Source organism: Glycine max, chromosome 2 (assembly GCF_000004515.6).
Source record: "Glycine max cultivar Williams 82 chromosome 2, Glycine_max_v4.0, whole genome shotgun sequence".
Classification (NCBI taxonomy): Eukaryota; Viridiplantae; Streptophyta; class Magnoliopsida; order Fabales; family Fabaceae; genus Glycine; species Glycine max.
Window position 1 is genome coordinate 11,253,117 of NC_016089.4, and position 13,992 is coordinate 11,267,108.

Consider the following 13,992-nt stretch of genomic DNA (forward strand, 5'->3'; position numbering starts at 1 on the left):
GAAGAAGAAGCGTTTTCAGAAATGAACAGTGACTCGTACGAACGAGTCACTGTGCCGCTTTTGTATTAAAGGATGAAAGGCATTTTTACCCTTTCACCCACATTGCTAAGTGCCCCAGCAAAAATGCTGGATGCCCCAAGCAACTACCACCAGAAGAACGTCAGAGATGTAGGCCAAAGTCACGTGAGCCTTGAAACACTATTGTAGCAACTTGCATGTGAAGAGTGGCAGGAGCATGCATGTACTGGGAAAGCTTGTTGAAATATCAGGGTGAGTGACAAATATTGTAGAGATCCAACAATTTGGCTATAGCCACGTTGATCACACAAAGCAGCATCACCTGTAGAAGCCAAGTTTGTTGTAGTGGACAGCGAAGTGGAGACTGGTTTGGCATCATGCATATTTGTTTTGTGTAGTAACTTAGTTGCCTATCAATTTGATTTTTAATCATACCTGAATTGTAAGACTGGAATATTATCAATTTGGTTTTTTAGTTGTTAATTTTATCTTAGATGTGCAATTAGCTTAATTTGAAAATTCATTAACTAATATGTATAACTAGCTCCTTTTGAAATTCAATTATGTAGCAAACTTGTGCAGCAACTCATATAAGTGCTACATCAGAGTGAATAACATTTTGCAAATTCTGTTCTAAAAAAACTACAGTTGGGTTCGGTTGAGTAGAAATAAGAGAGGAAGTGGGAAGAGCAAGGAAGAGAGGTAGAAAAGGAAAATTAAAAAAATAAAAAATAAAAAACCATAGGTCCAACAAAAAAATCTCCCATACTAAAAGGGACGAATTTGTGTGAAAATGGTACGATATTGGTTCTCACTCCACAACTACAAGCCTGCATCAAAGAAAATTATACGATATTGGTTCTCTCTCCACAACTACAAGACAAACGACTCAAGTTCGGTGTTTAGGTGAATATTTCCAAACACAGCACATTCATATAGAAATGGACATTTACATCTCTAACTTTTTAGACAATGATAAAAACGTGCGCTTGATTGGAAGTTTTACCATTATTTGCAGTAGAATTTAATTTAATACAACCACAGCACCACAAAAAGCAGTTTCCAAATCCTTGGAGCTTGTAGTCGTTGCCACACTAGATTGTTAAGAATAAGCAGGCAGTGCCAAAAAAACACAACAAAAAATTAAGAACCATGAGAGAAGTGTCGATCTTGATTCTAACCTCTTCCAAAATTGGATCAGTCCTACAATTATTTCGAACTTTGCTGGAAAATTCACTGCTTTGGGCTTTCACTAAGAAAGCTAATTCCATCATCAACATCCTCCCCGCTTCATAAACACATAAATACAACAAATATAAGATTGCACAAAGCTGTTCTTTGCATCATCCGGCCCCGGCAACCTGAGCAGCATCCACTAATATACATAGATTCCCTTGGAAACGGATGCAATAAAAAGATATGCCAAATAGTTCAAATAATTCATTTGAACATCAAAGACAATGCACCCTGCCAAAAAGAACTATATATCAATATGAAGAGTAGGTTTAGAACTAAACACCATTCAACTTCAATTCATCCAAGAGGAAAGATAAATCCTCCAAATAAAAAGAAACAAGGGAGATAAACAGAAACAAATTTACTGTAGGCACTCCTTTATAAGAGTCATACCCGCAGTGTATTTGTGTGAAAGAAACAAGACTTAACCAAAATGTATATACTACATTCCAAAAGTAAATATTTTCACTCAGTAAAATAAGAGACCATTTGAATTAAGAAAATATTTTTTGTTTTTAATTTTTTTCTCTTTTAATTACAAAAGTACCGTCTTATTTTCACTGTTTCCTATTTTCAAAAGTTCCTATAATAGTGAAAAAAAAAAAAAAAAAAGTGATATTTTTAAACAGGAAACAAAGTGAAACAGGTGACATTTATATAATTAAAAGTGAAAACAGAAAACGAAAACAAAGAACATTTTCTAAAATCAATCAATCTTTAAATTAACAAACCAACAAACTAACATTTGCCAATAATAAAAAATCCTTAAATTTTCCAAAAAATTATCTTGTAGTGTCAAAACTTACCATTCAAGCATAACCCATACTACTGTAATTAAGATTAAACAGAATATCCCGTCGGTTTTCTGAACCCAATCGGTAATTCAAGGAATTAACCAGTGATTGCACTCTGGCATCGCTTTCGTTGTCCATTTCTCGCATGCATCGCCTTCTGACCTTTTTTAGCACCTCTTTTGATGGTTCATATCCAGCAGCTCTCTGTCAATGAGTTTGATATACATCAATGACCTTTGTTGGCAAAATATACTAATTTTTTTAAGAAAAAAAAGAACAATGCAGTTACCATATCATCAATCACTGCCAGAGCAGATTTGACATCCCGGTTAATGAGGTGGGCATCAACAAGAAGAGAATATGATTTTGCATTAGGCTTGAGACCCAAACTCACTAGATGCTCAAACACCCTTGTAGCTTCATGTGTCTGCCACAAGACAATTAAAGATATAAGTGGGTTTTTCTTTGTTTGACACATCAGTCAGACCTTGCTCCAGTACATAATAATTAAGCAGCAAAAGAACAATCAAAAGGAAATGTGCCCCCACAGCGCCCACTACCACATCAGCTTCCAACCAAGCATGTGCATCCTTTCCTATCATCCTATGCAATCACAGAAACAATTGTAATGACAAAGAAAAGCTAGACTGAGTGGCACCTATGTACTACATCTGTCACTATATATAATATAAGACTATTTTAACTAATTCACAGGAATTAAGAAAGTTGATTAATTTAGTGAGTGGCATTAAAATTAAAATTTGTTAACAATTTATCCTTCAAATTATTGGGACTCATCATCTCACTCTACCTAATTAATTAATGTTTGCGGCTAGTCAATCCTCTTACAAGAAATAATTTACAACATTTATTGTTTATTGACTAAAAAATTGAAAAGTAATCAAGGGTATTTTGGTAAAAATAAAAAAATAAATGCCAGAGAAATTTGGGAGGAGTCTAAAAAATAAAAAGGGTCAAAAAAAATTCTCAAAAGGCTCCTAAATATATAGGGACAGAGGTATTATATGTCAACTTAAATATCATGCATGCAGAGCTCAGGCAAAACTGATTTAAAGTCTAATGCAGGCTTTCAAAAGGTGTGGGGCAGTGGAAGTAGAGAGGATGGGCAAAAAGATACATAAAGAGGAGGATTGGGAGAATGAATCATCACCTTCTTCAGCTTCCCAAAGGCATACATCAACCCATTGTATGAATGAATGTCAGGGATCAACCCAAAAGTAGATCCAATTGATTCAAAAGTTTGGTAAGCACGATCAAGGTCCCATATGTTTGCACATCCTAAAATGACACAGTTTAGTGCAGCAACAGATTTATAAGGAGGTTCTGCACGGTTTAAATTCTCCAGTTGAAAATAAACCTATACAGAACAAAGCATGATTAGACAAAGCTGCAAATGAATATACCATAATTAAAAACCAAAAAGACCATGGACGCGATTTAATATATGGTGCATGCGTGCCAACAGGTGCAGAAAGGTAGTATAAATGCAACATATGTCATAGCAACATGGAATCTTATTTAAATAGATATATTTAGGACAATACATATATATTATGTTAAGAATGAAAAGTTGCACAATTTATATCCAATAGAAAACTTGTAAAGTCTACAAAAACTATAAACATCACAACAGGATTGGATTAGTAACAAATCCTAAAGGTTAGGCAATTATTTTCTTCAACAGAAAGAAAGCTATACATTATCTAGAGTCTCAAAACCCTTCTTGGAGCATGCCACAACCAATGGATGTAAAGAAGTAAATGGGCAGAACAAGTCTTCAGCTTCTTGACCAGAGTCTCCATAAGCTGCCTCATATTCATTTAGAGTACCAAAAGCCTTTTGTAGATTCCCCAATGACGCAAGCGCGTATATCTTTCCAAGATAGGACTCTGGATTAGGAACTTTCTTTTTACGCAATGAGCGGTCCAAAACAGCCCATGATGCCACTAGCAGATCAGAATTATAGGTTCTACCAGCAGTCAAAAGAGCTGACAGTACTAAACCTTCATCTACAGAAAGATATATAGGGGGTCTTTGACGTTCACCCTTTACAATCCATTTAGCCATAAACTCCAGGCCATAAAAACTTAATTTGCTATTATCCTCTCGAGTTGCGATTTCAACAATAAAATTGCACAAGTCCCAGTTGGGGCAAAGAGCTTTGTTTTGATCTGATGCCTAGAAACACCAACGAGATTTCAGAATATCAATAAAAGAATCATCAAGTTTATTAGTAAACCTGGTACAGAAAAATTTATTAAGAAGATTAATCACTCACCCTGCACCTTTCAATTATTGTCACCAATGTATCAAGCCTTCCCTTATTGACACAACTCCCCACACAGTTCATAAAAACCTTCATTGACAACACATTACCAGATTTCAAAATTAAATCTATATATTTAAATGCAGTGTCAATCTGGCCCATGGAAAAGAGCATTCCAATGACTAAGTCATACGATTCGTCATCAGGGAGAGCATCATTTCCTGACTGCAACATCCTGACAATATAATAACAAAGCAAAGGTTGATATATAAAGAAGCAAATGTGCTCAATTTACTCATACAAATACAAACAAATGGCATGTATATACTAATTAGAGTAATTTTGACAATGATTTGTCTCATTGTATGCTTATTGGTATTTCAACTTTCTGTTCAATAATACAAGCAAGGAAATGATGCAAGAGTGAGGCCCATTCAGTTGAGTGTGAGAAGCAAAACTTCGTCTAAAGTACAGACTCTGCCTTCTTAACAGCCTACCTGTTAGGAATGGGCTGACCTCTAATCAAATGAAATAGAGCCCACTTTGTCTACCCTTTGAGTGTATGGATTGTTCTTTTGAACCTAACGACATTGACAACGAAGCTAGAATCTCATATCAGTTGGGATTGGGAATTAGACATAAAGCTCAAACTATTAAATTAGTGTCACTTAACAGTTTGTCTTTAAAAAAGAGTAGGCTCTCCCTCTACATCAAGATCAACAAGAACAAGCAACAGACAGAAACTAATCAAGGAAAATTTATAACTTAGGAATACCTAACCAAAAAAATTCAATCCAATAACAATTAAATAAACAAGTAATTATTTAAGGTTATATATTTATTTTTTTATCAGCACATGTTAGTTGTTAGTATGTTAAGGTAATATATATTTAAACCATTAACAGTTCTTCTAGCACAAGTAGCTCTTGCCAGGTAAACAGTATTACAAGCAATTACAAAACAGCAATTTTGCATATAATCAAACCCATAAAAAAAGTGGAATGTGTAAATTATGCTCATACCAAAAGAACTAGCCACAGGAGAAAGGAAAACAAATATTATTACATATATTAGTAAGCTATTATAAAACTAGGCAAATAATACTCAGCCAATTATAGACCAAAAACACTATTTTAAAACCAGGCAAGTAACTTATTAAATATAGCATGCACAGTATACAACACACTTGTCCTTGCATTACGCAGGTGACTTTTCTTAATTACTAAAAACAAATGGATCTTAAAAAGGGTAGTTCAATACACAAAGTTTCCACCATTGTCAGGTTCTTTGCCCCCACTGGCAGAGAGAAGGCATGTCATTATTATCAAAAAAATTATCCTAAAGAAACTGCTACGATGTAATCCTAATCCAAAAGATTCTATTATTCATTTCCAGACAACAATGTACGGAAACAACTCCCAGCCAAAAGCTACGTAGTTCATGTTTGCTTCTAGGTTTGACAAACAGGCTACTAAGACTCTGATTAGATAAACTTCTTCAAAAGCACTTTGAAGGGGATCTAGCTCAGTTGATTGAGTAGTGAGTCATTATAAATTACTTGAGTTTAATTCCTATGAATCAAAAAAAAAAAAAAAAAAAACTTATGCACTTCAGCTTTTGGAAATGCTGAATGAGAGCTTGCATAAAAGTTTAAGTGCATCAAGTTAGTTTTAAGTTTTAACCTATGAGAGAAGCTCAATTCATTTAACCTAGAGAAGTTTATCCAAACAAGACCTAATGCATTAGCAAGACTCGAAAGAAAATCCGAAATTTAGAATCTAAAAACTCCTCTAAATTGAACAAATATGTAAACCGATATCTAAAAACTCTTCAGCACTGAGATTTAAATCAGCATCTCACAAACTCCTACTCTTAACAAAGTCCAAGTCAACGGTCAACGCCCTCACACAGCTCTCATCACAACATCAAAATTCAACAATTTAGAGCAGAGAGAAGCGATGGATCTAACCGTTGGAGCAATTTATCGGCGGCGAGGGTTTCCTTGGCCTGGCACATGGCCTTGAGGACGAGGTTGAAGGAGGCGGTGTTGGGGGCGACGTTGTCGAACTCCGCCATCTGCGCGACGAGATCGAGGAGCTCCGCGGCGGAGGCGCCGAGCATGAGGTTGGCGCGTAGGTAATGGTTAAAGAGATTCACATCGGGCTTGTTAGGTTTGCCGGTCTTGTCGAGGGAGCGGACCCATGACTCGAAGAGGAATTTGACGTCGTGCCACTGCTGCGAGGCCATCCAATCGCCGAAGAGGTCGAGGAGGGCGCGGGGGTCGTAGGTGTCCGAGGTGGCGCGGTTGTAGAAGCCCACGGGGGAGAGCGCATGGGAGGTGCCGGCGGAGGAGGGTGGTGGCGGGATTGGGCTGCGCCAGTTTTCGTGGTAGAGGGGGCTGCCGGAGGCGGGGTTGGGAGGGAGAGGGGTTGAAGAGGAAGAGGGGGGTGGGGTGGGGTCCACTAATTGGGGTTCTTGTGAGAGGAAGGGGAATGTGGTAATGGTTTTGATGAGGGTGGTGGTGGGTTTGGAGGAGAGGAGGGTGCGCGTGCGGAAGAGGATCGCCATTTGCGACGCCATGGATGGAACTCAGAGTGATGTGTGTTCGGGTTTAATGCAGTTAGGGTTTTGTTTTGTTTCTTTGAGATTTGGGTTAGAGAAGATGGAGGGTAGAAATGGTAAATTTCATGCATTTTTTTCCCTGCTTTTTATGTGAATCACGGATTGCAGGTTCCGTTGAGCCTTCCGTGTTGGATTAAGCCTAACTGTTGCAGATTAGAACTTGCTATATGCACTCATTAATTTGCAAAGTACACCCCATACCCTCTTTCTACCCATGCCCTCTTTCTACCTCTTAATCACCCATTATACTTTTTTTCCTTAAATTAGTAAACCCCATGGAAACCCATCTTCATGTCATCTTCATTATATAATATTGTGTATATATATGTAACATTGTGTGTTTTCCTATTAGATTGGGTTCAAAATTAGGGTTGAAAAAATAATAAAGATAAAATGAAAATAAAATTTTAAATAGGATTTTATAAACTAATGATTGAATGGAAATAAAAATAAGAAGCATGAGGTTTCAAGATAAACACTTATAATGCTAATTATCTTAAGTGATACTTTATTACTATCACAGATGTCTTTCTGGAAATATATTTATGGAATGGATATATGTTATTCTGGAAAGGAAAAGGGTTCATATGGGGCACACTCCTTTTAAGCAAAAAGGGTATAATGGGTAATTAAGATGTATAAAGGGGGGTATTAGGTGTAGTTAGAAGAAATGGAGGCGCAAATAGTAATTTCCTTACAGACTTAACATTTTGGGTTGGGTAAGCAGATTTTTTTTATTTTTTCTGTTTTCTGAGGGTTGCTATTAGATATACCTTTTTACTCTTCACGCTCTCCTTTTATTTTTTTGTAAGTTTTTTTTTACAAATAATATCTTCTACGGAAACTAGTTTACATTTGATTTGAGGGATGAAAGGTGCGTAATTTGACATAAATTAGTTTCCATTGTGGATGACTACAAAACGAACACTAGTTTACGTTGTATGATCATAAGCAACATAAATTAGTTTTTGTGAAGGATATTTTTATAAAAGAAATTACAAAATTAAGTGAGCAATGAAAACTGAAAATCTTAAAAGGGTGGTGCATATAACAGTCCCTTTCTTTTTCAATGGTAACACAATGATTTTTTTTGTTGACAATAATATTAGTACTTAAAAGGGCAGTGCATAAGATAAATATTTTTCTCTCAATATAATTTTTTGTACTCAAAGATCAAATAAGATTCAAACTTTGAACCACCTGATTAAAAGACATAAGTAGGAAATAAAACTAACAGCACAGAAGTAGGAAATTGAAAAACTATATGAACTATACGTAAAAATAACAAATTCACCAAAAAGAAATGTAAAAATAACGTTGTTTAGTTTGGTTTATCTTTAATTTAATATTAAATCTGATAGAAATCTAACCAAATATTTGGATTTTAGATTGGATTGCTTTGGTGGTTTTATACTTTTTTAGATTTACTTTTATGACATTCAATTAATAAAATAAATTAACACAATATATAATCTTATTATAGTGTGTTTGGGTAAACATTTGTAAATTTAATTTTGAATTAAATAAATTTTGAAATGATCTTATCCATGTTTAGATTTTTTTTAATTCTAAAAATAAATTAATAACAAATTTAGTAAAAAAAAATTATTCTTGTCAAATTATTCTAACTCATAATTAATTTGTCAACATGAAACTAAATATGTGAATATTTCTCTAAAATTACGTTCACTTATATTTCAACATTGATTCTATGCAGTTTATAGCAAATCCAAACACGGAAATGGTTGGGAAAAAAAAAAAAAAAACGTTTTCAAGTATGATAGTATTGGACAAGTATGGATCTAGACGAGAATAAAGGTGGACAGATCATAAAAAGAAGCGTAGAAAAGTGGCAACTTTCGTTATGGACTTTTCAGTAGAAGGATAGACTTTTACACAGTAGGGCTTGGAGGGTACCCTTCATTCATCATGCACCTTTTTATTAAACCCACTTAAGAACTTTAGAGACACATAATAAAGTGACCCAAAAGCAACCATAAAATTCCAAGGAATGCTTCTTTGACCCTCGTCACAAAAAGGAGAAAATTCCTTATTCCTTTTTGAATTGAAGTCCTTACCACATTTCTTCATAATAGTGTATAACGAATCCATTATCTCATTATTGGTAATAATCAACATATGAAAAAGCATTCACGCCGACCTGAACATGTTTTGCTGGTTTTGAGTTCAATGTTTCTGTCATCTTTCTTCCTATATTTTGATTCTGATTTGGAAAGAACGGTAGTTGTTTTCTTTCTTTCTTTCTTTTACTGAAGATTTTATGTTGCTTGAGATTTTTTTTATTTGAAGAATCCACAATGTAATTTTGAATTTACTTAAAAAATGCACTCTAAACAAAAAAAAAAATCTTCCCCTTGAAAGTTGACAAATTAGCATTATAATTTTAAATTAGAGTCACAAATTTCATTGTGATTTTTTGGGGGATTAAGTCTTTTGGACTTTTTTTATTATCAAAATGGGTCTATTATAACACAATGATGATGAACTAATAACAAATTAATAATGTATTATGAAACAACAAAAATGGATAATATTTTGAGATAACCCAAAGAAAAATAGGTAATGTTTGTTCATTTAGACATTTCTTTACATGTGAACACATATTCCATGTATATATGAAATAGCAATCATAGATTGCTATTTTCACCACTTGACGTGACAACATACTGTCTTGAGAGACAAGTAGTTGAATTATCAAATTGGCATTTGTTGATTCTTGTTGTGCATTGAAGCAACAATTAGAATTTTTTATTTCTATACATATTTTTACAACCTTTGAATTTGAGAACAAGCATACACAGTCAAATAACTTGGGTAATTAATTGTGCTTGAGAAGTTATCTAGACGATCAATTATTGCAAGTAGTTGTTTCATTTATGATGCTAACATGATTGCCACATCATCAAATTTTCAGTTTGATATGATCTTTGATCAAAAGAGATTTATATTACTAATTTGTTTTATAACAAACACATTTTCAAAATAAATTTGTAAAAGAGAGCCAAAAAGGATAAATATGAAAATTATAGATTAATACAATTATGCAAGATAAAGATATTATGGATAACTTCAAAATCTTGATGTTGCAATTAAAATCACAATCAAAAACTATTTTTTACCGCCTTAAATAAGATTGGATTCATTAAGTGATGATAATAAAGATCTAGGAAGTATGTCAATGATGATTAACTCAAACATACCTTTAAGTTTTTGCAAAAGCAATCAAGTTTCACTTCTATAAAATTGATGTGCAAACATATGTTTAATAATCATTAAACATATTATGAAATTGAATTTACTGTCTAAAATAGGTTGAACATTGAAGTTAACTAATCTACAGCTAAATTTACTCTCATGAATGTGTCCTAACAACAAGAAGTTCCAACTCTAAACAGGGAATGCTAATCTACAGCTGCCACAAGTTCCATCCCCAAAGGGACTGGTAGCTGTTGGATGGTTCTAGTGCCAACGCACAACAGAACAAAAGATCTATGAGAATCTCCCTCGTACCTAGGCCCACAGGGGCACTTGTCCATTTCTCGTTCACAATGCCGCCACCACCCTTAAACCAAGGTGAGTTACCCTTATGAGTTTAGGACCGTTTGAGCTTAGACAAAAATAAATACAGATACATATACTTAGTACACAACACATATTATACTGTTGTATAGTATAAATAATAAATAATAATAAAAGCTTCTGCTTTAGTACAATTCCCCAGAACAGAACACTCTCCCCAGTGAAGCGTACATAATAAAGTTACATTACTTAGTACTCTATTAATTTATTATGATTTATATTAATACAATAATACTTATGTACATAATGTTCAACACATAAAAGGGTGCCTGAAAAGTGTACCAGACAGGCTCCTACCACCTCACCTCTTGTCCAGAAATCTCCATTCTCCAAAACTGCTTCAACTCTTCTCATTCTCTCTATCTCTCTCTCTGCCTCACACTGGAGTACCCTCTTCAATTTCCATCAATTAAGTTTCTCTAATACCCTCTGAATCATCATCATCATCATCATCATTAGTCATGGCTCTTGTGATATATTTTGTGCTTTTTCTTGCCCTCACTGGCCATTCAAGTAAGCACCTGGATTTGCTTGTGTTTGTTTCAAGTTTCATGGGATGGGTTCTCATGATTACTTTTCCTTACTGATTTTCCTGTTTTTGGTTTTGTGACAAAGCTTGGGATTTTAGAAAGGATTTTGTTCAAGGAATCTTTTCTATTTCTGTTCTGTTTTACTTGGTGGTGCTGAAAAAAAAGATGGGGTTTTTATTTCAATTTTTGATTTTTTTTCCAATAGGTGCTCTTTACTGTGTATGCAAAGATGGTGTGGGTGATCAAGCTCTTCAGAAAGCAATAGACTATGCATGTGGTGCTGGAGCTGACTGTACCCCTATTCTCCAAAATGGAGCATGTTTCCAACCTAACACTGTGAAGGATCACTGCAACTATGCTGTTAATAGCTATTTCCAGAGAAAGGGTCAAGCTCAGGGAAGCTGTGATTTTTCTGGTGCTGCCACCCCTAGTCAAACACCACCCAGTAAGCATATCCTGCACTTCCTAGCCACCTTCAAATTTTTTGACATCTTTGTTAAAATTTAAAATCCCCTTTTGCTAATTTTTTCCTCTCTTTTTGCCCCTGCCTCTTTGATCTACAGCTGCAGCATCTACATGTGTTTACCCCTCTAGTCCTAGGTATGTTTCTTGATTATGGATCTTGCTGATTTGTTTTTATTAAACCACAATCATTATCTTAATTATCTGAAATTAAAGATTTTTTTTTACACTAATGGTAAGTTGTTGTTGGCTGCTTCCATGGTGTATTGAACCCAATTTTTCCATTTACAGAAGATGAAGGTGACCTTGTCCTTGTTTTTTCCTATTGAAGTTAGCTTTTCATATCCAAATTGCCTACTTTTTGGTGCCCTTAGAGATGGCTTTGGTTAGATTCAACTTCGATTAGATCATTTGCAAAAGCAAACCTATGTTGTTATTTTTTTTTGGTACAGCATACTTTTAGTTTTCTGATCAATACTTTCATAAGGCCATTTTTTTTTGGGGTGGGGGGGTCATGTATCCACCGCCTGAATAATCAGATTTTATTTTACTCACAATCCATGACATCATGATTGCCCTTTTGAAACATTAGCTGTCATGATTATGATGTTCCACAATTATTTTTGTTTTATCCACTTCATTCCCACATACTTGATCCTTCCTAGATCTATGATCATACAATATTTAATGAAACTATTTCAATGCTTAGCATATAGTTTATGTTATAAATTATTAGTTATTAATATACTACTATATAGTCTATGTGAAGATCATAACTTATAAGCTGATTTCATTTGGCTTCCACTTGCAGCAATGCTGGAACAGGCACCACAGCAACTCCAACAACCACTACACCAACAACAGGCACACCACCCACCACCTTAACTCCAACCACCCCCACTACTACCACTCCAGGCACAACCACCGGTACCAGCCCAACCACTGGCACTGGTACCGGCACCGGCACCGGCACCACCATAGGTAACCCTAATGTGTTTGGAATGAGTCCAACATCTTCAACTGGAACAGGAGGAGGCTTCAATGACCCAAACAAAGGAGTGGTTCATTTGCAAGACATAAGCATGTTGCTAGTGTCTCTTGTTATCACCTTCTTGCTAGTAATGTTGAGGGTCTAATAATAAGTGGTACAGTTCTTGGGAAAAAAAAAACACTTTTGGGGCTGTTTGTTTTGATGTGTGGATGAGATTTTGCCACACTGTACAAGGGTGTTCTTGTAATTTCATCACTTGGAATCATCCAGAAGCAAAACCCCCCACTTTAGCCTCCTGTTTGTTTTTGTTCTGTTCCTACTTCTAAGAAAAGAGAGAAAAAAAGAAGTGTTAGGGAATTTGGTTCCTTTTCAGTGGTGAATATTTGATAATATAGCTACTAATGGGGTGGAACCTGATCGGTTTCCATTTGTATATTATCTATCTATCACTATGAGAGGCACTATTTTTTATTTATTTTTATTTACTGAGCCTTGCTAGTTGCTACCTTGTATTATTTATATGTTAATATGTGATATTTACTTGTTTTTTACTTATCTATGATCCCTTATTCCTTTTTCTTTTGTTGAACTATTTTTTGGGCATGGCTTGCATTGAGTTACACCGTTTTCAGCAATCGTCATGGCAAAATTTTGATGTTCATATGTTTAATTTTTAGTCCGTGAGGTTGGTTCGTCGTTTTTCATTTGACATTGATGTCATGACTTGCTACTATGTTCAGTTATGGATCAGAACAATTCAGAAAATTGTTGGAGCAAAATATGGCTTAATATTTAAGAATCATGTGAAATCGTTTTTTTTTTAATATGTAGCAATGGTGGCCAACGACAGCGGCGTAACGTAAACTAAAACTATATGAAATATTTGTGATACCGGGTTATTTTTCTTTGTGCAGCAACCACAAAGAAATTAACTTACCCACCGGAGCACGGGCCATAACTGTATACTTGCATAAGTATAGATTGTACCCTACATACACACTGAATTGGCAAAAACGTGTACACACTATATTCTTTCAGCTAAGTTATTAAATATCGTTGATCGGTTGATGTGACTTGTGAGAGTGCGTGTTTCACTTAATATGTGAAATATTTAATAAAAATAATAATAATAAAATGTTGGGTTTCATTGTCCCATTTTTACTCCAGGCATGCATCTTTTGCTGCTAGTTCATTTTAGTGTTAGAAATGGCTCCAAAACAACAGAACCAAAAATACGTATGAGTGAAAAGTGATGATGATTCAAGGGTCTAACTATCACTTGCTTAATGTAGCAACAGTAAAAATATAACTTGTGAGTGCATATCAGGACTGGTCCTGAGATTTCATGGACCTATGCTATGGTTAGGGGCAGACCCATTTGTTGTTTAAGGAGGCAATCTATCATAATTTTTATTTATTTTACTCTTATCATCTATTATTTAATTTATCCAT

The 13,992-nt window shown here is 34.8% G+C and overlaps 2 protein-coding genes across 3 annotated transcripts; one reads left to right on the forward strand and one right to left on the reverse strand.

Moving 5' to 3' along the window:
* Positions 1 to 1,007: 1,007 nt before the first annotated feature.
* On the reverse strand, positions 1,008 to 7,021 carry LOC100800731 (pentatricopeptide repeat-containing protein At1g26460, mitochondrial). 2 transcript variants are annotated; one of them, XM_003518718.5, is made up of 7 exons: positions 6,305 to 7,018; positions 4,348 to 4,570; positions 3,768 to 4,247; positions 3,220 to 3,426; positions 2,338 to 2,475; positions 2,061 to 2,252; positions 1,008 to 1,485 (listed from the first exon to the last, which is right to left on the reverse strand). In XM_003518718.5, the coding sequence occupies exons 1-6, from the start codon at positions 6,913 to 6,915 to the stop codon at positions 2,064 to 2,066; spliced, it is 1,848 nt and encodes a 615-aa protein (XP_003518766.1). In that variant the 5' UTR covers positions 6,916 to 7,018; the 3' UTR covers positions 1,008 to 1,485; positions 2,061 to 2,063. The 2 variants fall into 2 exon arrangements, with proteins under 2 accessions (XP_003518766.1, XP_006574938.1); XM_006574875.4 differs by lacking the exons at positions 1,008 to 1,485; positions 2,061 to 2,252 and having other exon boundaries at positions 2,338 to 2,651; positions 6,305 to 7,021.
* A 3,788-nt stretch (positions 7,022 to 10,809) lies between these two features.
* Positions 10,810 to 13,095, forward strand: LOC100801269 (X8 domain-containing protein). The gene is made up of 4 exons (NM_001255924.2): positions 10,810 to 11,070; positions 11,293 to 11,532; positions 11,651 to 11,687; positions 12,361 to 13,095. The coding sequence occupies exons 1-4, from the start codon at positions 11,019 to 11,021 to the stop codon at positions 12,683 to 12,685; spliced, it is 654 nt and encodes a 217-aa protein (NP_001242853.2). The 5' UTR covers positions 10,810 to 11,018; the 3' UTR covers positions 12,686 to 13,095.
* The last annotated feature ends 897 nt before the right edge of the window (positions 13,096 to 13,992 follow it).

Coding starts and splice junctions, on each gene's coding strand:
- LOC100800731 (XM_003518718.5), bottom strand. CDS start 6,915: ATGGCGTCGCAAATGGCGATCCTCTTCCGCACGCGCACCCTCCTCTCC. Junction 4,571..6,304: donor GCCGATAAATTGCTCCAACG/GTTAGATCCATC, acceptor TTATATTGTCAG/GATGTTGCAGTCAGGAAATG. Junction 3,427..3,767: donor GTTTTGAGACTCTAGATAAT/GTATAGCTTTCT, acceptor TGTTCTGTATAG/GTTTATTTTCAACTGGAGAA.
- LOC100801269 (NM_001255924.2), top strand. CDS start 11,019: ATGGCTCTTGTGATATATTTTGTGCTTTTTCTTGCCCTCACTGGCCAT. Junction 11,071..11,292: donor TGCCCTCACTGGCCATTCAA/GTAAGCACCTGG, acceptor TTTTTCCAATAG/GTGCTCTTTACTGTGTATGC. Junction 11,533..11,650: donor CCCTAGTCAAACACCACCCA/GTAAGCATATCC, acceptor TTTGATCTACAG/CTGCAGCATCTACATGTGTT.